Source organism: Petromyzon marinus, chromosome 17 (assembly GCF_048934315.1).
Source record: "Petromyzon marinus isolate PM22_M1 ecotype Great Lakes invasive population chromosome 17, UKy_Petmar_22M1.pri1.0, whole genome shotgun sequence".
Lineage (NCBI taxonomy): Eukaryota > Metazoa > Chordata > Hyperoartia > Petromyzontiformes > Petromyzontidae > Petromyzon > Petromyzon marinus.
This window is the reverse complement of record NC_133683.1, coordinates 21,182,410-21,207,803: the sequence shown is the minus strand read 5'-3', so window position 1 is coordinate 21,207,803 and position 25,394 is coordinate 21,182,410. Positions and strand designations below refer to the sequence as shown.

General features: G+C 42.7%; 1 protein-coding gene across 1 annotated transcript; it reads left to right on the top strand.

The window, feature by feature from the left end:
• The first annotated feature begins 966 nt into the window (after positions 1–966).
• On the top strand, positions 967–23,733 carry LOC116943176 (serine/threonine-protein kinase PAK 4-like). Its single transcript, XM_032955798.2, has 12 exons — positions 967–1,211; positions 3,953–4,242; positions 9,950–10,218; positions 10,386–10,516; positions 11,706–12,016; positions 13,210–13,853; positions 13,960–14,188; positions 14,617–14,750; positions 15,438–15,564; positions 20,349–20,474; positions 20,711–20,845; positions 22,017–23,733. Exons 2-12 carry the CDS (start codon positions 4,036–4,038, stop codon positions 22,170–22,172), a joined length of 2,469 nt encoding a protein of 822 aa, XP_032811689.2. The 5' UTR covers positions 967–1,211; positions 3,953–4,035; the 3' UTR covers positions 22,173–23,733.
• The last annotated feature ends 1,661 nt before the right edge of the window (positions 23,734–25,394 follow it).

The following is a 25,394-nucleotide window of genomic DNA, read 5'->3' as shown; positions in this document are numbered from 1 at the left end:
GTAATATCTAATATTGCATCAACTGGTACGCAGAGAGCGGACTGTTCCACCCACTACCCATAAGCCCCCCGCGCCCTACCTACTCCTTAATATAACACAAAATTAAACAAAAAAATCAAAAGACAAATATGCGGCAACGTTTCAGGCAATTACCCATCTCCATAAAAAAAACACCGACGATGCAATACAAAAAAGTGGAAGGGCTATGAAGAAAGGGCCATTGAAGTCGCATGCCATGTTATTTTCCTTTTGTTGTTAAGACTACCGTGTTCATGACACGACACGTGCGGAGTTGTTGCTGTTGTCCGTTACTTATTGTGGTGCCACTTGGCCAACGCAGCAGTAACAGCAGCAGCTACAGCATTGAGCCCTTGCCACGAGACTCTGAGTGGACATCGCACGCTGGGCGCGAGCCTCAAGAAGCCCCCCACCCCTACCCCCCACCTACCCCCCACCCCTACCCCCCACACCCCACCGGGCACGGGGCTCAAAAACCTCGGGCTGCGATTGGAAAAGCGGGCCACTTTGCCTCCGCGTAATCACGTGGTTGTAACCACGTGTGCACCGCAACAGCCAATCGCCCTTTATGGGGATTTTTACAAAAGATTATCGGCTGGGCCCCACCCCCTGCCGCCGCCGTCTCATTGCCACCCCAACGGGCACGCAAGGATGGCGAGGTGGGGGGCAAGGGCAGGATGGGGGCAGGGGCGGGGCAATATCGGCCATATTGCGTAGGGAGGGTGGGTTGGAATCAACATAGAGCATGACGAAGGGGAAGGTGACGTCAGCAAAGGTTGACACGTCACCCACATTGCTGAAAAGGGTCGCAATTCCCTTAGAAAGATGGCGGCTGCTGCGACCGTCATCGCGCCGTGACGAACGTCACCTCGCACCGGGAGGGGTTGGCGTTCGAGGCACCTGCGCGAGTGCCCGGATGTTTCCCGCCCCGCCCCGCTCCGCCCCTCCCCCTTTCTCTCCCCCGCCCCCCCCTCCCGCCCGCGAACATGGCGACCCCACCTCCCGCTTAGGCTGACTGGGGTCTCGGTGTGGCGAGTCGCGTCGGACGAAGGACGGCAAAAGAACGACGACAAAGACGTCCACCGACGATGAGCTAAGGGGTGGAGATTTAAGGGAACGCTCGAGGAGCGAACGCGAGTCGACGTTGGGCTCGTGTTAGAGGCCGCGAGACACCCAGAGTTTGTCGTCTGCAGGTGCGTTGCTTGCGCAGCTTCTTGCGTGTTCGGTGTGGGGAGGGTGGGGAAAAAAGTTTGATCCGCTCCTCGTTTCGACGTTGACTGGGCCTGTGGTCTTTTTTTTAATCGATCTAACACCGTGTCGCTGCTCGTACGCGTTAACACGCCTAACGGGTGACCCTTAACAGTGGTAGATCGTGCCGAAAAGTTGTGCGGATGCGCTACTCGAGGTGCGACGGTGGTTTGTGACGACTGAAAACGATGGCCAGGTTGTAGAGGCGAGGCGATGCCTCGCTCCCGAGCGACGGGGATCTCGACTCCTCGCACTTACAACTTGGCTGCCGTAGGTTAAGGTGATTCGAACCCGTGCTGTTTTCCGTCAGATGTTGTAATTGTTTCCCGAACATTTAATGGGGGGGAGGGCGCTTTTTTTTAGTTATACTTGTCGCGCGTGTTTTGTGAGCTCCGTATTTTTTCTAATGGCGTTCAGTGATGATGCCTGGTACGGATTAGATTGGTCGCGGTGTCTTAAAGTGGCCCAATTCAAAGTGTCTTATTGTTTGTGAACAACGATTATCATTGAACGTGTAATGTTTCGACCGCACGTGTATATAGCCTGTGCAGTGGTTTAGTTTTGTGTTTTTCTCTTAAACCGTGCGCATTCCTGAAATTGCACTTGCGAACCAGGAAGACGGAGTCATGACATGACTCAGATCATACCAAAATTTGTTTAACCATTGACTCGCGAGCTTGTACAGAGGAAGAGTAAATTGGGCTTGGTCAGGACACGTCGTGGCGAGAGGGGTGGTGATAATGATGATGGCCTCTGTGGTCGAGACTCTGGGTTTGGCAGCCGTAACAAGAGGGAACGACGCGCCCCTTGAGGAAAGATGACCACCGTGAAGACGGAGCGATGGAAGCAGCTTTTGAGCCGGAGCGAGATGGATTATCACAACCTGAGGCAATGAGAAGTGGAATTTCAACGGCTTCGAGAGATGCCTTTATCCAGCAGTGACTAGGTCATGGCTGGTGATGATCGTCAACGAATATCAAAGTGTTGGGCTCTCGTTGTGGCTCGCCTTAGCGGCCCATAAACCATCTACTTTTATTTAATGTATTTCACTTATCCGCTACTTTGTATCCTGAGCAATACTATATTCCCATGTACAGTACTGTATTTTAGTTCTGGTTGTGTAGTGGTTAGTGCCCCGCGCTAAGAACCCGAGTTCGGTTTCTGGCCACGGATAACAAGTGGCAAGTGATGGTCCTCGGACCTCTTTTCTCAAAACTTGCACTTGCCAGTGTGATCAAACAATCCCCAACAGATTGCCAAAAGCAGGCTCTTCTACATAAACATTGTCCTTTTTACCGAAAACATGTTGTTAATTGTGGTCATATTTTTTAAGCAGATGATAGTTAACTGAAATTGTATATTTTTTACAATTGGTTTGTAGCTAGCCATAGTTAAGCATTGACAGTAACTTTAACATATGAATTTTGACATTGACACAATGGCAAACATCACCTGTTCTGTAATTACATCGTACAAATTTGGTAACTCCCGCGGAAATTACTTGGACTGCAAACGAACCCTGTGGCGTGTGCGTGCAAATGTTATGCCATCTCCAGCTGTTAAACATTGCAACGCACATTGTATTTATACCTCTCTAAGAATAAAAGATGCTCAGAAACACGAAATAATGTGGTGCATTGCCGTGACACATTTTGTTGGTATGTGAACGCTTTTCTTAGTAGCGCTGTTTTTGTACTTTAAATGCTTTGTGGCTATTAGAAATCATTGAGTGGGGGCAAAAACGAATAGGCCCTTAAAGCCCGCTTATGAAAGCAAACATCAGGCACACCCTATTTCAGGGTTTTCAATAAATTCTCATAACGGTGTGTGTGGGTGCTTGTGAAAATATCACACGACGGTGGCAAATAGCATTGCAGTTATGTACTGAGAGTGCGCACTGCAGTGCAAGAGAGCATTTTTATAAGCCTCGTTTACCCACAAACCAAAGCATTAAATCATTTTCTCGGTGGGTGGCAAGCTGGATGCAGCAAGGTTCGTGCACAGCTTATGCACTTTCAATTGCACTGCTGATATTGGTTATTTTGACAGTATTTTCATACAGAGTAATGTGACGTTACCCCATACGTTTTGGGGTGTTATATTGTGTACCGTAGCTATAGGACAATTGCATTTGCAAAGTTTGGGTTATGTAAGAATAAATGCATAAATCGTTATATTTGGTTATAATTGTGTCGAAAGAAATCAGATGAAACTGTATTATATTATCTACAAAAAACCAACCCTCATTTGTGAATTGTATACCTTCATTTGCTATTTTCTTTTTGGCACAAAGCAATATTGAGTTAACAAGTAGAAGTGCCTTGCTGCAGCCTGAGCTTCATCAAACGGTTCTAATCCTCAGCGTGGTACTGAATTTGAATTTCCGTCGTTGCCCTTTTGCTCGGGTCTCTTTATTTTAATTAAGACAATTGAGCATGCTACTTTGTATGTACATATTTTGTGTTAATGATAATGACCGATGTCAAAACTCACGTTAATGATGTAATGTTACATATTAATTGTATCCTGTACAGATTTATGATGGCGTCATTTTTATATGTAATAATCGTTTCGTCTGGGAATTAATATTACAAAATGTTATCCCAGCTGCCGCTGCCTGCCACCTTATATGGCCATGCACATGGTGTCATACTCAAAGATTGCTCTGGATCTGATGTGTTAACAGGTCATCACTAACCAGTCTTGAGAAGCCACAAGAAAAGGAAAAGCAATCCCTGGTGACTAAGCTGTGGGAAACTACTGTGCAACATGTTCACCAAAAAGAAAAAGCAGCGGCCTCAAATCTCCGCGCCATGCAACTTCGAGCACCGAGTGCACACCGGCTTCGACCTCGCGGAGGGCCGCTTCACCGGCCTGCCTCCGCAATGGCAGAGCCTCTTGGCCGACACGGCAAACCGGCCCAAACCAGTGGTGGACGCCTCTTACATCACGCCGGTGGACCTGGCTCCCATGAAGGTGATGCACGGTCATTTAATCCTGACCCACGTGTACTTTTATGTATGTAATTATATGCCACAGCACCAAAGGTTGGTAAGTACTGTGTATCATAGTGAGAAAATATAATTTGTACAGATGTGTGAACTTGTTAGAAAGTTTTCCCGTAGCTTTCACCTAAATTATAAAAGGGTTGTGTTTCCGTGTTAAATGACTTTTAATTAAAGGGAGCCAATAACTATGCTACAGGGCTGCAAACAGCTGTTGCAATCTTTTATGTAAACAACCATTACATTTTGGTCCACCCACTCGGACCTTCTTTGAACCCCATTTATTCCCTCACTTTGCCTTTGGCTGCTACTTGTAAAAACCTGCTGTGCCTGCACACACGTGTGATCAAGAGATTATCAGAAAAGCTAATGCTTCTGCGATTTAGTTATTCTAAGTCCTTGGGTGATTGATGCATTTTACCAGGTTCTTATGTGTTGTCTTTCAAAGAGTATTGCGACTATGGTGCAAAGTTGCAGTTGGATGGCTTTTGTTTTCAAGCTTTGTTTATAATGACACTGGACTGAAGTTTCAAACAACAAAATTCACTGAATTTGTCCATAATGCAAAAACCATAATTTTCCGGCCTGCACTGATTTTTCTGTTTTCATGGGGTTTCTCATAATTTACAGATTTGATTACTGGACTGAACACCTTATTTTGAATGAAACCATAGTTTAGGACTGTCTAAAAAACAGCTGAGTTTAGTGGGCTGATTTTGGTGACTCACAGCGGGTGTCGCTTCCTTTTGAGTAATTCGTGCCCAAGGCTCGCCTTTATATTCGCACTCTCCAAAGCATCTGCCTTCACACAATTTAGTTTGTGGCTGAATGTAAGACATGCAAGGTACCCCTTCTGGCAGCGTCAAGTTGAAACATGTCACAGATGACGAATAGTACTGTAGTTGCATAATACAAGGTCTCTTCTTGACCTGTATGTGTGTTTATGCGTATCATCAACATATAAAAGCAGTGCACTGGCATGGTTTATTGCCACTGTTTGCGCAGGAGTTTCGCATTGTGTATTACATAGTTAAATGGACCATGCATTTTATCATGTAATTCTGAGTCTTATTGATGTACTCTTATATTTAGTCATCAAGTACCAGTAGTTTTTTCTACATTTATTGTTTCATGTAGGAATTACTACTATTATGTAGAGGTTTATAATTTAGATATATGGCTTCCAAACAGTTGTATATGATACGCGTTTTAAATGTTTTTAAAGAAAGAAAATTACTAGTGTTTTACAACAAAGTACCTTATGATGGCAACCAAATGCACTTGAGGTCCTTTGTAGGCTAAGTGTGGAAAATAAGATTAAAACAGGATGCATTGTGCCAAAATACTTATTTTACAATAGGGCCAAAGAGCCACCTACTGGCAAATGATTGTGACCATTGGCTTTCAAATTTGAACCACACATTACAGGCATTGAACCATCTTTACCATTGGAAGGATATATGGATTCTGTCTGCAGAAAAAATATTTAAATATTACCATTATTTGATTCCTGTACAGTGTTCATTCTGTGGGCTTAATTAATATCTACATGAATTTTAATGGGTTTCCAACAGATTGGGTGATAGTAGGTCAGGCTAATAAAAACTTTACAGGGATTTTTTAGAAAATTTAAAATTCTGAGTATCCAAGGCTATATATATTTGATATTCATTTAATCAGAGAATTCGATATACACATAGCTGCCCTGTGTATATTCTAGGCTATACACTTGTCTGTATAGCTGACTCTTAGCTGCTGATCAGTACTGTGGACAATTCCAGCCATACTTTATTAACTAGAATCGCAATTGAAATGTATTTCATCTATAAGCATCAGCCATAGTCTTTGTTTATTTCGGTAAAGTCACGTAGGTATAAAATAAAATGAAAAATAAAATGACCATACATGACCATGCTTTCCCACCTGATGATGGACGCTTGTGTTGCGCCCGAAACGTCGTGATTTATTTTATTTTCTTCCTACGTGACTTTACCGAAAGAACCAAAGAGTATGGATTCCTGCAGTCACGAAAGCTTCAAATCATCAGCCATAGGTTTCAATATCAATTTCACTCGGCTGGCAAGGTCTTCATGGACCTTTTTTGCCTGAATACCATAACAGGCTTTGCTTAGCCCAAGCTCCTCCCATGATTATATGATGCTCTATGGAATTGTTTTCTACTCTTAATAATTTTAATCTTAATTCCAGCCAAGGGATCACGAGATTCTCCCAACTTTAATGGCAACTGTTAATCAGCATGCAACATAGGTGTCTCGTTAAATGTTAGGTTTTCCTAACCAGCATGCACTTTCCGAGCTCACTACCTGATATGGCTCAATGTGCTTTTTGTGAAACATATGTTGTGTCGATGTATGTTAAACTTCTTTTGCACTGTGCAAAGCCAACCGTGCCAATCAGAGGTGTGAAATTCAGGACTAAAAAGCCTTAAGTCAATGGTGAGCTTAATTGGTTAGAATTTGAGAAATACATTGGCACGTATAAATAATATCTTTGTAAATGTAACTTATGTCAGGTGGCGGAGGGATAATGACAGGAATATTGGCATAAAACTAAGTGGCCTAGCCCATAAACAAATGCGGATCATAAATTGTACCCTTTTAAAAAGTGCTGGCACAATATAAAACACAATTTGCTGAGAGACTGCCTTGCCAGTTAATGAATGTGTGAATAATACACCGCTTGGAGACTGGACTTCCACCACATCCGGAGTTCATGTCAAGCAAGCAAAGAACAGACCTTGAATAGCTACACTTGCTTGCCTTACCTGGGATTTTGAAAACTACTTTAGAGATTATTGTGTATACCAGCATAGCATAGTGGTTATTCTGGTTCAGCTGCTGAAAAAGAGCAATTGACACAGACAGGATGTGCAAAACCAGCTCAACTGCTTAAACCAGTCACATTATCCAAACTTTGTTCGTGGCAGTAGTATAATGCCTCATACATCATTGAGAGTGAAGCACTTACCAAGTTTTCATTGTACAGGGTGGTCCAGATGTCTTGTGACCCCTCCAATCAATTGATCCCAAAAATGTTTTTCCTTTACATATTAATTTATGTTTTAAATAAACCTTACTTAAACAATATTAAGTTTTGGGGAATAATATGGGAGTCGCAAGCAATGGCGGAGCCAGGATTTTCAGGTAGGGAGGCAACCCCTCCAGCAATGAAAAATTATAGGAGTTGTTAGTAAGGACTTGTCCCTTGCTTTTTTTTTACGTGTGCGCGGCGATGGCGCAACCATCGATCGAGGGTCGAATTCGAACCGTGTGATCGGGCTCGCTGAAGGTATGCCTTCAGGGAAGTCGTGTACTGTATACGCAACTGCGCACAATTATGTGAGTCACTTATAACTGCTTTGCCGTTACTTTTTGCCAATTATGGACTCAGACTATTGTCATATCATCTCATAGTCTCTGGCACGTAATAATATGCTACACAGTGGCAGTGGGGGTCGCAAAATGTCGATGTATCTATCTAAAAGGGAAATTTGTGAATGTGTCTGTTCGAAATGTTTAGCATACTTCCCGACATGCAACAAACTTGACATTTGACATGTGGTTAGTTTCAAGACTGTACACCATGCAAAAAGTATAAAAATAGACTTTTGTATTTTTTTGGGGGGGGGGCGCAATAATGCATATATTTTGCACGGCAAGTGAGCTGTGACGTCACCCGCCCATGCAGAAGTGTTCCGCAGTGTGCCTGCTGATGTCACGCATCCCCCCCCAACCCTCCACGAGTAAAGTACCATACAAATGTGTTGCAGGTCTAAGGCGTTCTTCTTGCAGCATTGGTTTATTATTTGAGTCGTTTACGAACGTACGCACCGTGAAAGTTGTGTGTGTCTGCAGCAAGCGCGTGTATGTGTACCTATGGACGCGCGTGTGTAGTGGTTAGCGTGCTGCGCTATAAACCCGGAGACCCGGGTTTGATTCCTGCTCGCGGTCAACACCAGTGACGATTATTTGAACCGGTCTTGGGCCTCCCCTAGGTCGACGCAGCCTCAAATGAGTACCACCCCACCCCCCACAAGACATCTAGACCACCCTTTAGATTAATTACAACACCATGCAGTTACAAATCGCTATGCATGAAAACTAAACAATATACAGTGAAACCTTGGATTGCGAGTAACTTGGTCTGCGAGTGTTTTGCAAGACGAGCAACATTTTTAAATAAATAATAATTTGATAAACGAGCGATGTCTTGCAATACGAGCAGTACGTACAGTATATGCTTTGTCTGCCGAGCGTCACGTGATCACAACTGAGCCAATGGTTCTTTCTTGCTGCGGGATTGTGGGTAATCGTCTCCCATGCTCGGTCTCAGTCGGCGTGCCTCACTCGTATAGTCAACATCCGTGCGAGCGTATACTGTTTACTACAGTATAGTGTTGTGACCACGTGTGTGTGCGGAAAGCATTTTTTTATTTTGTGTCCCAAGTGTAGTGACTGTTCTTTAGTATCTGTACTGCACGTGAAAGTCGTCCTACACAATAACCCTCCTCCTCTCTCTCGTCTACCTCTCACACCAGCCACGATTACATATAATTAATAATATAGATTACTTTATAATAAATTAAAATGATAAAAATATAAAAAGGTATTTTGTATTAATCATTTTTATATGGATACAATATTTTTGGGTTGTGGAACGAATAATCTGAGTTTCCATTATTTCTTATGGGGAAATTCGCTTTGATATATGAGTGCTTTGGATTACGAGCACGTTTCCGAAATGCATTATGCTCGCAATCCAAGGTTTCATTGTACATTCCAAGTGCCTGTGAACCACTGATGTCATCCATTACAAAAGTATTATTTCGTAACATTTTGTGAAAAGGTCAAGAGATCACAATGTAGTATCCATACCCCTAGAGGGTACGTGGGACAATTGACGTAATGCAGTGGTCACCTACATGAGGTGAGGTTACGGAGTCGTGCTGCTGCTTCATTATTGACTATCAATTCTAAAGCTTTTAACTTAACAGTTGTATTAAATTAATGGGACTTGTACGTCTAATGTTTAGCACACTGCAATTCGATTCCCAGCCACTGCTAACAAGTGACATCTGAACCAGTCCTCGGACCTTCCACTGGCTAGTGTGGTAAAGTTACATACAAACCTTAACCTTCATCCAGAAATGGATTGGCAAAGGAATTAATTTTAAATTCAATTTGTTTTATCTATACTTACATGAGGAGCCATAGGCTTACATAGTTTCCATGATCTAGCAATGGATCCTTAGAGGTAAATTGGGCCTGTAGTCTTGGTAATTTGAACATAGGCCTACGAATAACCCATATACGTACATATAGCATATAGACTAACAAGTGGCACAAACTTATAAATGCTAAATACAATGAAAGTCTGCATAAAGTAATAATCCTAAGAGGTTGAAACCACAATAAAGGAGGTAAATAAAAACAAATTGGCAGCTTATTTTCTTTCAGTTATAAAAATATAAAATAGGTTCTCAAGTAAACTAAGATAGCATTGCAAAAAAAATATCCTTTAAACTGAACTGTTTTAATGATAACACTCTTCTTCCCTGGCCATAAGAACATGTTTTTCCTTTAGGAATATTTCATTAGTTATGAGGACAATCCTTTATGGTGACAGGGCTGATGTGTTTTTTCTGCATTTTGCTGCAGATAATTGTGCGCGGCAGCAAAAAGTTACCCATCAACGACAGCATCGTAACTGAAATGAGCAGCCTATCCGTGTCGCGCTCCAATTCTCTGCGCGTTCGTGAAGACCGGCAAGATGTCCCGTACCGAGGCTCGGACAGGATACGTCCTGGACCCAGGCCTATTACCACCATCATGCAAGATGAGGAATATCGCGAACATAGACGTGACAGGGATTGTGAACGGGAGACCGATGGAACTCACACTGATGGCCGGTTTGGTCGAAGTGACAGGTATTTTTGACGCTCTATATATCCAAACTTCTTTAAAAATCAAATTTACTGTCACCCTCTATAGTAAAAATATATATTTGTAAGTTTATATTTTACACATGGATTCCTATGTATATTAATTTGACTGAGTGGCTCAACTTTGCCAACTTTTTAAATGTTGCCTTTAGGATTTCCCAGCCGAAGGTGGTTAATGGACGGCAAGGATCGCTGGAACAGGGATACAACCGCAAAGGACAAGGCAGACCACCGCCTGGCTACCCGGTAGCCATCACAAAAGAGAGGCCCCCACAGATACCAGGTCAGCCAAAACGAAGCTGGTGACTCTTATTCATAACGATAGTTATAAATGCAAGTGTCCTTGACAACCATATATTTGAGCAGTAACATTTGTGAAATGAGTATTTTAAGTGCAGCATTTTATTGAGCATATAATGTTTATTGGGCTGTCCTGATGTCATTTAAATTATATTTTATTTCTGTTGTGCGGGTCACAACACGTGTTGACGTGTACCAAAGATGAATTACAAAATTACCCAAACTAGCATAACAAGGATTCTTCCAGATTACTTGCATATTTGGCAAATGCTATGTTGGCCAAACAGGACGAAAGATGAGCACAAGAGTAAAAGAACCCCAAATGAACATCAGATACTCACAAACACAAATAGTTGTTGCTGAACATGCCTGCCACCAAGGACATTCTATTGATTTTGATACCATTAGCAGTCTTTGTAGAACTATTTACTATTAGCAAAGACTGATTGTGGAATCAGTAGACATTTGTAGAAATAAAATTTAATTTAAACCTAGCTGACAGCGACAGGCCGAGTGCGGCTTGGAAGTGCATTAAGCAAACACAGCTCAATCTCTATCGAATGTTACAAATTATAAATAATACAGTATTACTCCAGCATCACTCTTTAGTATAATAAAGTTAATAATCATCAACCTGCATCACCGTGCAAGTATATGTAGATTCATATTCACATCATATTCACAATCATTATTTATGTTAAAACGTTCACTTTACGGTATCATCACAGCACCAATTCAAGCCCCATGATTGGAGGAGATATTCACAATTCTGGCAATCGCCTGATGAGGCTGACTGAAGCTACCAGCAGGGAACCTCTTACCTAATTGTTAAATATTGTGAATACCGGTGTGCTGAAGCAATACAAATGGTGTGTTCGTTCATGTGACAATATTATTTATTTGGCTGTGTAAGCTGGAGGATCTAACTAAAAAATAAATTAATCATATTGGTCACGAAAGCCTATGTTTACATTTTATTTCTGTGCCGAATAGACATGGTGCTGAAAGTTTTTGTCATCTCAAATACATATTTAGAAAATTATATTATGTATTTTCCATGAGAGCTGAATGCAGCACAATCAGATGTTACAAATACCTGAAGAATATATACAGATCAGTTTTCTTTACAACTTATTAGTGATTGATATATTACATGAAATGTTCTCTTTTAGAATCACAATTGTGGCACATGACTGAGCCTTCTGCCGGAGTGATGCACCGCAACAAAGAGAGGGAACGATTCCATGACGGAGACGGGGACCGAGCGGTGGTTAGCGTCAGGGATGATTCTGGTCGACCCAAATCGTCGTACGAGGTCCACCCGGTGGCGACCGGGCCTAAGGAACGACCTAGGTCGGGGCCGGATACTGCGGAGCGACCGAGTCGCACCTCAACCCGGTCAACAGGGCTTCCCCGGCCACCCCTCCCTACAGGCCGACAGCTTCAGTCAGGCTCTCTTCACTCACAGCATCCAGCAATGAAGGTGAGTCTTTGTTTTTGTTTGTCTTCAAGGTTATTGTTTAAAAATAATGGTGGGGAGCGGTAGTTGTAGCGGTTAATACTGTGCTACAAACCCGGCGACCCGGGTTTGATTCCTGCTCGCGATCAACACCAGTGACGATTATTTGAACCGGTCTTGGGCCTCCCCTAGGTCGACGCAGCCTCAAATGAGTACCTGGAGTGGTGTGTAAACACCAGCACTTGAGACAAAGGCAGGCCTACATGGTGGAGGCCATCCACCCCCTTGTGTGCCGTGCCGGCCTTCATAAGTGTTCGCTAATAGCATTTGTCCCTGCAGTCTGTTAAGGCTATATGGAGGATCTTTGTCTATTTAATAATACTGTCATCATCATGATATATTTTTTTGTCAAATTCTCCTAAATGCTATAGAAGCATTTTTAATCTTACAAGTATAGGTCTAATGATGCGACATTGATGAATATCATCAAATCTTAAGGCTCGCAATGCATCGTGTGTGTAAAAGTATTTTTTTTCTATACGCGATTATTACATTTAGGCAAAGGGAGTGAACAAGATAATATAAACACCACAAAAACAATGGTAACGGTATAAATGAGATATATAATTTAATTGCATGGCAGCCTCTATCGTGACAATTTTTCAATTGCCAAGTATAGTTGTTAAACCACTATTTTTAGGCACGTAATAAGTGACACTTAACTTCAAATGTTAAGTTCCTTTTTTCTGTGTTAAATTACAAGCATACAGCAATTACCTATCTAATGACGCCTATTTTAATAATGAGTGAGGCCCAGTAATAGTCATGGATCACTATTGAATAAGATTCCACACTACAACATTGTTACCCAAGGGTGCAATATGTCAGTATCTTTTGATACATTTTTCTTTTGGATTAACAACGAGTTTATGCATACATTTTGAAGGGTTTGTCAATATCTGGTAATGGGTAACTTCATAAACCAATTTGGAAACCTTTTATTTTTAATCCGGGCCTCCTGTGGTGTATAGTACAGTCTGAAAATATTATTCTCTCAATCTCTATCACCATTGCCCCAAATGTCATCTATTACATATTTGTTTTCTTTTAAGGCAGGATTATTGATGAATGTGAGCTTTTGTTAGTTATGCATGTGCACCACTGCAAACGCAAGTATTGCAAAATAATGTATCTCATAACTCAATTGTGTTTTTCAGTATGAGAAAAGTGATGCTCAACATTCTGAAGACAGAGAAGTGGAAAATGTGGATGCATACAACCGGGTTCCAACACCTCCCACAGTTGGGGAAAAATCTGCTCAAGTAAAAAGTGGCCCACCTGCCACTTTTCCAAAGCCAAACAAGCCATTTCCAGCAAAGCCACCATCACCACCACCACTACCCCCCACCTCTTATGTGTCTACATCCCTTCCTCGACCTCCAGCGCATCATAAAATGGAGGGAGTGTCTCAGAGAAAAGACCGACAATCTCAGAGTGCATCGGACTCGAGTGGAAGCGGGCCTCCCCGTGCTCACTCACAGCAGTCCATCACGGAAATCCAAAGTCAGCGAGTGTTTGATTCATCAGCAAAGCGGGGGTCTGGGAAAAATGAGCAACATCCAGCAGCTGTGGACCATTCTGAGCCGTCATTGGATACGGGGGACATCGGATCCAGCAATTCTGCTCAGCAGCAGTCTCGGCACCATCCAGATGACAATCATAATCAGCAGCCGTCATCCCTGAATCACTCGCACGTAATCCAGAGTAATGGGCCAAGTGCCCCAACAAAAAAAATGGGTGCTCCTTTATCAAAGCCTGGAGGAGGTGGTCAAAACAACCACAGCACACATTCAGGGCCACAGTAAGTTTATATTGATGAGAACCTTTTTTTTCTTTAAAGTTTATCACTGTCTTGTTATTATTTTTAAATGTAAGGTGTTCTCAGTTAATATATTTTGGTCCACCAGGTCTCAGCAGCACCAGCCTCCTCGAATCTCCCACGAGCAGTTTCGAGCAGCGCTACAGCAGGTGGTCGACCCAGGAGACCCCTCGCAGTTCCTGGGAAGTTTCATCAAGATTGGGGAGGGCTCGACGGGGGTTGTTTGTCTAGCTGAGGACAAACGCACTGGCAAGCAAGTCGCTGTCAAGCGCATGCATCTTCGCAAGCAGCAGCGGCGTGAGCTACTCTTCAATGAGGTGCGTCGTCTAAATCGTATATGCGTTCACAATTAATCTGTCTTCATGCTTCAGCCATTGTTCTTGTTATAATGTCTAATGATTGTCTGTCTTCATAAATGCACTGCATTTACCTCGACAGCTTCTCAGTATAGTGTCTTTGTAAGGGCATTTCTGCATACAATGTCTATTGTATTTTTCGGTTGCGGACGTTTTATGTGCCTGTTGAAAGTGTTTATACAACACAATTGTTTAACAGAATAAAACATAATTATCATTAATTGAAGTGTATTAGTTTGCTCTTACGAGGCTCTGTGCATTAATTCCAACACGGCTGTCGATGTTTGCCAAAATTGGGCTCAGCTGGGAACATGCCAGCCCTGGGGCTGTGCTTTGTTCACTGATTAACTCAATTGATGTTTTTTCATCTCTGATGGTTTGTTGGCTAGGTGGTGATCATGCGGGAGTATCACCATGAGAATGTGGTGAACATGTACAACAGCTATCTGGTGGATGATGAGCTGTGGGTCGTCATGGAGTTTTTAGAAGGAGGAGCTCTGACTGACATCGTTACCCACACCAGGTGGGCATAAGAGGAGAGCATGCCAGCATTATTATAATAGCCACTACTCTTAATATCTGTTTGCATTGCAAGTGGTGCACTGTCCAGAAATTAAACTTAACCAGTTGTAACGTTGCTTTTTGTTCATCTTTACATTTGAATAAACTTAATTCTCTTACCTGTTTGAATTCACAACTGCCCATGCCTAATATTTTGAATTGAGGCCAAAAATTATGAAATGTCTTATGGCTCCTGGGGATACTTGATAGTGTGTTCACCTTTGATCTAGTACTTTGTAGTCAGGGGTTGGCAGATCACGTCGATTTTTGCAACTTCCAAAACTGCTGGTCGTATAGTTTATTTGGAGATGGCAGTACAGCAAATGGGTCTCTGAATCTATACAAACCTAGATGTGATCCCTTCACATGCGGCGTAGGTTCCTATCAAATGCAAAAGGTTCCTGAAATTAATTGGCAAAACATTTTCCCTCCAGGGCCCTCTTGGAAAAGTATCTTGAGACAGCAAAGCATTTATCGATAAATAAATAAATTACATTTCTGTTCTGTCTGCCCGGACTGAGTAATATTATTTTTGCCTTTATTACTAGCCTGGTGTTCATACCTTGAATTGTCAATGTTGCAGAGCTCGGCCAAGAAAATGCAGTTTTTTTTTCATTCAGATTTAACTTTTATGTCTGCTTGTGTGCAGGATGAACGAGGAGCAGATCTCAGCAGTGTGTGTATCGGTGCTGAGGGCACTGGCCTACCTGCATGGGCAGGGTGTTATCCACCGAGACATCAAAAGTGACTCCATCCTGCTCACGGCTGACGGCAGGGTGAGGGAGCCAGGGTGTGGATGTTGGGATAATGTCTAGAGGATGGATATTAAGGCTTCCCCATGGCTTTAAAGTTGAACCTGAAACACGTCAATAAAGCTATTCTGTCAATCCGGCCGAATACTACGCACAATTAACCAAACATGATACCGTTATGGATTTAACCAAATCACCTGAAATTGTTCCGATTGTATAGAATTCTATTCTATTTTGGATTTATCAAGGGCCTTACACCAAGATGCTTGACAATGCTTACCTACTAGGGTGGAGGGAGCGAGGTGGAGGCACTAGGGGCATTAGGTAGTTCTGGTAGGGGTGGCGGAAGAGGAAGGGAAAAGGCAAGAGAAAAGAGATAGGACCTGAGGGCAGTGCGAAAAGAGGAAAGCGCGGGCGAGAGTGATGTGGAGAGGGAGTTTGTTCCAGTGTAAGGGGGCAAGCAGAGCGAAGGAGATTGGGTGGATGGACCGCAAGAAGATAGACAGCTTGTGACAGGAGCAGGCGTGATGGCACATGTAAGGAAATGAGAGACGACAGGTAAGGCGAGGCCAGTCCATGCAAAGCTTTGAAAACTAAGGTGAGAAATTTAAAGAGGCAGCGGTGATAGATAGGAACCCAGTGAAGTTGTTGAAGGGGAGGGGAGCAACGAGATTTAAAGGTTAAAGACAGTGCTTGCAACCAAGTTTTTAATTTGTTGTAGAGGGGCAAGGGTGTAGGCAGGGACACCGACCAGTAGCGAGTTGTAATCATCCAGACGAGTGAAGACGACAAAGTGCACAAGAAGTTTGTCAGCGGTGATGGTGATGAGGGGGCAAATTTTCCTGACATTGAAAAGATGGAAGCAGCATGTCCGAGCGGTGTTGGCGATGTGGGACGTGAAAGAAAATGAGGAATCAAAGGTGATGCCAAGAATTTGGATGGAAGCGATCGGAGTTCGACTGAGCGGGGGGGAAAGATATGCAGGGGGGAGGAGGAGAGCGCAAGTCGGGAAAGTTGAGCACGGTGGTTTTCGAAGGGTTAAGGGAAAGGACATTTTCTGTCATCCATGCTTGGATAGCCATTAGGCAGGATGAGATGTGGTCGGAAAGGTCAGGGCTAAGAGCCTTAAAGGAAAAGAAGATTTGAGTGTCGTCGGCAAATAGGTTATACGAGAAATTGAAAGAAGAAAGGATGGGCTCATGGGGGGGAACGTGTAGAGGGAGAATAGGAGAGGGCAATGTACAGAACTCTGGGAGATGCCAACCGTGACGGGGGAGGGGGAGGATGAACCATGGATAAAAGAGACAGTGGGTGAACGACACGTGAGGTAAGAGCAGAGCCAATGAAGTGGGGTGCCCGAGATACCGAGGTTAGACAGTGGATAAGAAGGTGGAATGATCAAGGGTGTCGAAAGCCACAGACAGGTCAAGTGAAATTAGGACCAATGAAAGGGCCCGAGTGACATGAGTTAGCCAAGTGGTTGTGCTCGTGGAGGAGAGCGGTTTCGGTAGAATGGAACAGATGGAAACTAGACTAGTGGAGGGGATCGAGAGAGTGAGAAGATATGTAGGAAGTGAGTCGAGTGTGAACTAGTCATTCGAGGAGTTTGGAGAAGTAGGAAAACAAGGAAGTAGGGCAATTAGTGTGCAGGGATGGAAGGATCTAGTGAAGGTTTTTTGAGAATGGGTAGAATGATGGCTGTTTTGAAGGAGTTATGGAAGATGCAGATGGGAGGGAAGAGATGGAGAGAGCTAGGAGGAACCGGAGGATCGTAGGGAGGACAGATGGAAGCAAGGAAGGCGGTAGGGGATCAAGGGAGGAAAAGGTCGGGTGAGTTTTGGAGATGTGTTTGACAGCTTCGGGAGTGACGCAGGAGAAAAGGTATTTGAGGAGGAAGGGGTAGGTATGATGCTGGCAGGAAGGGAGGCACTGAGGTGGGTAGATGACATTTTTGCGAGATCTTCAAGAAATAGTTGAGGATGGCGAAGAATGTAGGCGTGTTTAAAGTAGAAAATAGCAGAGCAGGGTGTGCGGAAATGGAAGAAATGAGGGATATAAATAAGATTGCCGAGCAGCCTCCAGTGCAGAATTAAAATCGGAAAGTACAACGAGTGGGAATCAGTCGTGGGTAGAGTCTTCCAGGTTCACTCGGCTTTGTGTACGAGGCGACGTTGAATATTTAGCCCAGTTGTTAGCCAAGGCCGAGGAGGATTATTTGGAGGGGTGCAAGGCAGCAGAGGGGCAAGAGTGTATAATGAGTCGGATAGTGTGGAATGTAGGATGGGATGATGCTTTGTCCGGGTGGAGATTGGAGAAATCAGATAGGGGCGGTAGGTTAGTGGAATCCAGGGAATTAAGTGCACAGTGATAAATGGAGTGTAGATTTCAGTGGAGGGGTGGATGAAGGGCTGGATGGAGAGGGGGATGTAAATATGAGTGTCATGGTCAGCAATAGGTGATCGGACGGAGGACGTTAGTCAACTAGGGCATGGGAAGCTGAGCAAGCAGAAGTGAAGATAAGGTCAAGCGTCCTACCCGGAGGAGTAGGTCGGAGGAGAGGAGACGAGAGGTGTAGGTTGGAAGATCTAGTGAGAGACATTAAAGTCAAGGACGTCGATGGGGAAGGAAGATGGAGGAAGGCTGACCAGGGGGTGGTAAAGAATTATAAATAAGATTGCAAAGGGGAAAGAGAAAGATGATAGTTAAAATTCGAAAGAGAGAAACAAAGAAAGGGCACAACAGGTGGAGACGATGGGATCCAGGTGGAGGAGAAGAGCAACCCAATGCCGCCACCAGGCTTGCCAGATGGTCGTGGGGAATGGATTAAGTTTGTGTGGGATGTGAAAAGAGCAGCTGGGGTGGCAGTGTTCACTGTGGATATCTAGGTTTCTGTAATTGCTAGGGCTTGAAAGGTTTTTGAGAAAAAGGCATCCAGGGTGGAAGCAGGCTTGTTACAGACAGAACGAGAATTCCAGAGGCCTAGGTGAATGGATCTGATTGATGGAGGGATTGGGGGAGGGGCAGACCAGGACGTTTGAAAGAATTGCACGTCGTGAAGATGAGGGGTGTATAGAGGGTGGCAGATGGCGGGGACAGATGTTAGAAATTAATGAATATAACGGGGCAATCGATTTAGGTGGTGTGGCTGTAGCTGGTGGGGATCTGGGCGTGGAGCGGGCTATCAACCGCACGAGCTGCTCCACCCCTTCCACCCCGACAGCCCCTTCGGCAAGGTCTATGGCGTTGACCTCTTCGGAGGCCATGTTATTTTAACAAGTTGGTTGAGCTAAGCGTGACAGGCATAGGCTAGTAGCAGAATCCCAAGAGAAATGCCCTGGTGTACATGAGTGAGCCAGGGTTCGGGTGAATGTCCACCAGACGTTTTTGTAAGCTATCACGGATATCAGAAGCTAACCAGGGTTCAGACTGGAAAGTGTGTGAATGGGTGGTCACAATGCACAGAGATGTTGTCATAGTTAATTTTTTTGGTTTTGATCGTGTAGGTAAAATGTCCATTTCGAACTATAACAATCTACCACCTGACACAGCCCGACAAATTAAGTTTTCACATCGACCCACGTTCCAATCGTTTTTTTTCGAGCAGACTACTCTTATCGAAAAGCAATCAACATTTTTAAGACCTTGAGGTCTGAGCTCTTGCTATTACCTGGATGATGCTGGTTGGAAGCTCCAGTGAAACTTCATACAAATGTTACATTTTGCTTGCTTTTCAGCATTGCCCAGCCGAGCTGTTTGCTGGGCAATAGAGGGCAGTGCAGCACCAAGGTCTATTGTTGTACTGTGCTATGCTGCTTCCATGTCTGTTCCCTGCCTTCACCAACCCTCGATAACAAGTGTTGTGAAGTACGGTCACCTGCATGGCATGGGGTGGCCCTCATCCACAGCAGTAGATTGACCAAAGGGCTGTGTTGACATTGATTCTGGAAACCTAATTAGTGACACCATTAAACCTGTATGGCAAGAATGTTTTTACATATGGAAAAAATACTGCGTATGACGTTAATTATAGACCTGTAAAACTTCATAGTTAAATATTCTGAATTGTTTGATTATTGGCATAACCATCAGTGTGCCATCTGGTTTTTGTAATGTCTTGTTGGATTAGCCAGTAATACTCGCACAAATGGTGTTTTGCTGATTTATTTTAAACATGCAATGGTTGATATGGCACTTTGTTGGCAGGCAATTGGAAGACGTGGTCACAACCACCGCACTGAAGTGCAATCCGAAGTGGTTGTTAGAGTGGCTTGCGAGCAGCCGTGTTTTGTGTGACGCAATGAAATGTGCCCACATTTTATTTTGTTTTTGTTAATTTTATTTTGTGTTTTTGTTTATGTAAATTGATTTATGTTATTTAAATTAAAATGAGTTTTATTCTAGCTTGCAGCAAGTGTCTGTAGTGTTCATCCAGTACCTTTTCTCTGGCCTGTAATTCAAGACTTTAGAGGCAGGAGTTTTGGGTCCAAGGTTACCATGACATGGCTGTACAGTGAGGTGGGGTTGTAAACCCATTGCTGTGGACCTTGGTGCTATCCACATGTAAAATACTCATTTTTGGAATTGTTAAAGCATCCCATTGCAGGACCCTGAATAGATTTGTATTATTATTGAGAGGAGCGGTGGAGCAGTGGTCCCCTTGCACTGGCGGACCTTAGTTTGATTTCCAGCCAAAGATTAGCAGTCTGCAATACAATTGTTCTTAAAGGAGCCATGTTTTTACAAATACAGTTTTATTTTAAAGGTAAACTAATTAAAACATCGGTTTATTATCTTCATATGTTTTTCAGATCAAGCTCTCAGACTTTGGCTTCTGTGCCCAAGTGTCCAAGGAGGTGACACGGAGGAAGTCGTTGGTGGGAACGCCGTACTGGATGGCCCCCGAAGTCATATCCAGGCTTCCCTATGGCCCTGAGGTTAAACCTAAAGCACATCTCAATCAAAAAAGCTATTGCCTTTTTGTTCTTAGCGATTGGCGATTTGGATAAATACTAATCGCATTTAGCCCAACATGATGCCATTATGCTAAACAACAATGCAATATGACATTTCAAAGTAAAATTTGCTACATGTTTCAGTCACCATGTGCACATTTGGTAGAGCATAACCTGCACTGTCTTTCAAGCTGCATTGTAATGTTCTGTCGGTGTAGGTGGACATCTGGTCTTTAGGTGTGATGGTCATGGAGATGGTGGACGGGGAGCCACCCTACTTCAATGAGCCACCACTACAAGCCATGCGTCGCATTCGTGACAACATCCCACCGAAGATCAAGAACTCCCAAGGGGTAAAGCCAAGCACTGTTTAGGCATCTCTTTTTTTCGTTGTATTGACATGTTATTGGTGGCTGGCACACACCTGCAATCCAGTGCCTTTTACAGGTAAGGTTTGGTGGATCGTGTAGATTTGTGAAATTGGCAACCCACCCAGGTGCAAGGTGGCCAGAAAAAGGAGCACAAAGTGGGTTCTTTTAACCTGTCTTTGTGAATTCGTGTAATCCCCTAATGTGCTTGGGTTTTTTTATGGACACTCCCGTTTCTTGCGACACAAAACATTCCTTGGATAAGAATTGGGGAACATTCCAATTGGGCATCCTCTTCATAATTAGCTTGAGCATGTGGTGAGACTTCGCTGACGAAGTACATGATCATTTATTTAAGCTTTTATAGTTGTGCAGTATTGCGATGTTTTGACCTGTCCCTTTTGGGCTTATTATGTACCTTTTTATAGATGTGCACAATGTGCGGTGTTACAGTTACGGATGAACCTGTCTTTTTACGTCAAATACCACACTACCACTCATTTACATTGTCGCTTCGTAAGAATTAACCACGAGGATCCTTTGACATTGTATGCTGCCTTTCATGCTTTTTCCTGAAACTCCCAGTTTTGCTCGATTTAAAGTAACCAAACTTGCATGTAAATACCGTTTTAGAAATACGTGAATTTTCGGTGTAACGTGATCACAAATCTTAAGTATTATATTACTGCCGTTGTAACGTAATACAGATTCTAATTCGTTTTTTTTGTGGCAGACACAAAAGTTGTCATGTATCGCGTAACTGCGGTTCCGATTGATAATTTGTGTTTGCCACTGCAAATTGAGACGTCACCTCCATGTTGTTTGGCATGCAAGTCACATGTAGGCCATGAGCGTATCGTGCAATAATGATAATTGTTTTTTTTACCCTTTTATCTGGCAACAAACTGACACCTTTTTTACAAGGAGTCATGTTTGCATTAACCACAATACCTGCGGTCGGAATGCAAACAAAAAACATAACTCTGATAATGTATGCACTGTCCTTGAGGTGTCAGTTTGTTGCCAGATAAAAGGGTAAAAAAACAATTATCATATTTTGCTACTGGCAAAGGAGGTTCCAATGGTGTCGTGCAATAATGTTACGTAGAAACGTAAGTCAACAGTCATTGTCATACATGTACTTTTTGTTCCGCAGACTACGGTGCAGCTGAGGAGTTTCCTAGACCGCATGCTCGTGCGGGATCCCACGCAGCGTGCTTCTGCAGTGGAGCTCCTTGGGCACCCGTTCCTCCAGAACGCAGGGCCACCGTCCTGTGTGATTCCACTTATGCGACAGCATAGAGGACGCTGACAAAAGCGATACTACTTTAAAAGATTGCTAATTACCTTTGCACAATAATTCCTGCTTTGCTTATGCACCTTTTCATCTCCCATGTGGATTGTGTCGGGGATTTTTGTTGTTTTCAAATGTTTTTAAGCGTGAATGAATCCTATCATGGGGAAGATTGGTACGACACCTTTACATAGCTACATCAACAGTCCACCAATGTTGGTTACATGAGTGGGCTAAACTATCACTCTTTTTTTTATAGCATGCCTCTGTACAAAATTTATTGTAGAAGTTTGTCTTCCTTATTATTAGAGTATGGTGTGTACATTTCATCGGTGACATATCAAAGTGTACGAACTACTGAAAAACCTGTGTAATGTGCATCCTTGTCAACTGATTTTTTTTCCTGCCTAAAATCTGAATGTTATTAGTCGTATTCACTGAAATTGAAAAAATACTTGCTGGTTTAAGTAAAAATTAAAGGCCTTTCAAGTAATGGATCCTTTATTTACTTTTATATTTTGTAAATATATTAAAATTAAGCACTTACATTTGATTATAAATATGGGAGATTAAGGATCTGGGAATTTTTTTTTGTCCAACGTGCCAGAAATGGTTGCGTTAACTGGTAAGTGATTGTGAACATTTTTCACACCAACTTTATAATATGCAGCTAACAGTTGATGAGTGGACAATTTCTCCCCTCCCAAATAACCTATTTTGCAGCATTGTTCACGATTTTATAATCTGAATTTTCAGATGGTAGTGCAACAGGTACTATATTTTACAATTCTCTTTGCAGGTTAACTTTTATTATTTTCCCACAAAAATCTTGAATAGGTACGGTAAATCACTTGCAGCCCAACGTGATATTTATTTCCCTGATTTTTTTTATCAAAACAATTATGGTTTTGGGGACCAACTTCTGTTATGGACACTTTTTTTACACATCACACTGGGTTTATAAATGTCACTTGCTGCAGGTTTAAAAGGTGAAATATTGAAACGTGTTATTTTAACTTCAAGCAAAATGCAAGACAACGTATTTGTCAACCAAACGATTGAATCTGGCAGCCTTGTCAGGTTCACGTTTCTGATTCTTGAAAAGCAAATGTTTATGTACAGACATTTTGGTGTAACAACTGTACATTGTACTGTAATGTTAGTCTTTTGTCATTATTTTACTGCACTACCCGATTGTACAGTTTCTTATTGGGGAGTACTGTTAACTTTTTCATTTTGAGACTGGAACGCTTCACAAATTTTTTTAATTATTGGAAAAGGTAACGTGATACCTGCTTTTGCCTTGTGTTTTTTTGACAATTCCTTTATATGAAGACACCTGCAGTCTTTGTTGCCACTTGCTTTTTTGCTGTATTAGGTTTCATAGATCAAGTTGTCCTTGCTATTTACCTAGGAGCAGTTGAACAAAACGCCCATCAGTGAGAGTTTCACCATTTTGGCTCGTGGATTTAAACATTCTGGGATTACCATTACTGAGGATATCTGCTAGGTGTTAATAGTTTCACAGTTAATATGACTGCAACATTCATTCAAAAATAAAACATCGGTTGATTTACAAGCATTGTTTTCAAGACCTGCATTTCATTTAAGTATGTGATAAGTTGCATACACAGGTTTGATCTAAATGAGCTAAACTACAAAATATGCCCATTGGGTGAATTTATGGTTGTAATGGATTAAACATTAAATTAAGGTTAATTAATTGGCATTTACATTTTTTTTTAATATTAATTCAGAATGCCCATTGGTTGCTGAAATTAAATTTACCTTGACTTTTAAACAACTAGTATTTAGGTAAAACTCGCTTTAACTTGGCACAGTCGAACGTAATGGAAACGGTTTCCTTTAAAGCAATGGCTTACCGTTCATATTTGAATATTACAAGAACACAATTTTAATTATAAGTTTAAATTAAATAATTATGAATTATTAAATTACTGTAATCCCTTCAGTCGGTACGCATGTCGAACCACGACATTACACAAACATCGTACAACACTTCCCCGTTGTATAATGTTTGGTACTGCAAGTAATCCCGATTGGAATTGACCACATACCCCAGTGACCAGAATAAGTCATCGGGGGATAAGCTTTGGAGTCGCGTATATGTATACGTTTGTTAAAACCTCAGCTTTTAATGGACGTCTACAGTTTCACAAAGTTAATTGCTTTTTACGAGCAGAAACATGTTTTTTTGACATTTGGTAGCAAATGAAGTTTGAAATATATTCCGAGGTCCAGTGTCGTTACACCTCTTTCCCCCACTGTGCTTGTGACTTGATTTTGTTCAATTGCAATGAAAAACGTACCCATTGACTCTTGTGTATTATCACACGTATGAATTAACACACTCGCAATTTTCTCCCGAGTGCCAACGATGTATATTTAGTTTCTGCCCTTGTGCCCAGCCTGGCAGCACATTGTGGTAAAACTCCACTACTCACACGGCGTTCGGGAGACATTTCATTCTGTGACGATACGCACTACGAAATCCTACTGCTGTATTGGGCCGATTTTCAAATTTACAACCATAATGAGCCAAGAATGTCTGTGTCCTGCGTGTGACGTCACTCTACGGCGGCCAGCCCCCCTCATTAATAATCATGAACAGGTGACGTCCTCCACATTGACCCCCCCCCCTCATTAATAATAATGAGCAGGTGACGTCATTCCACATCGAGCAGCCCCATTAATAATGAAAAGGTGACGTCCTCTAAATGGACCCCCCCCCCACCAATACAAATTAGCGGGTGACGTCACTCCACATGGGGGGTCAAGGCGCCTCCTCCCCTCTCTGCGTCAACTTACAACCCTCACTACAAAGGCAGAACCCTCACGTGACGTGATCTCCGTAACGCTGTTGAGACATAGAAGTAAAAAGGACGTCATGATGAACAAGGGATTATAACCTGTAAATGAAATAAGTCTGTGTCACCGCGCCCTTACAAAGTGCACACGAATGGATGCAATGAATATAACGTCGCGGTCTGCTTTTCGCTTGAAAGTTTCAGATTCGATATAGGGCGATTCGATCTCCGAAATAGGTGTGAGCCTGGTTCTTTGATAAGAGTCTGGAAATAATGCAGGCTAAGGGTTGCAATGGTGGGCAGAAGAGATCGCAGTACAGCAGTTCATGGAATCTGTCTTTACAGAGCAGAATCGGAATATTTATACTGGAAGAATCGGATGAGCTATAAAGCTTTTTCATAGATGATAGCT

Coding starts and splice junctions, on each gene's coding strand:
- LOC116943176 (XM_032955798.2), top strand. CDS start 4,036: ATGTTCACCAAAAAGAAAAAGCAGCGGCCTCAAATCTCCGCGCCATGC. Junction 14,189..14,616: donor GTGAGCTACTCTTCAATGAG/GTGCGTCGTCTA, acceptor TTTGTTGGCTAG/GTGGTGATCATGCGGGAGTA. Junction 20,475..20,710: donor GGCTTCCCTATGGCCCTGAG/GTTAAACCTAAA, acceptor CTGTCGGTGTAG/GTGGACATCTGGTCTTTAGG.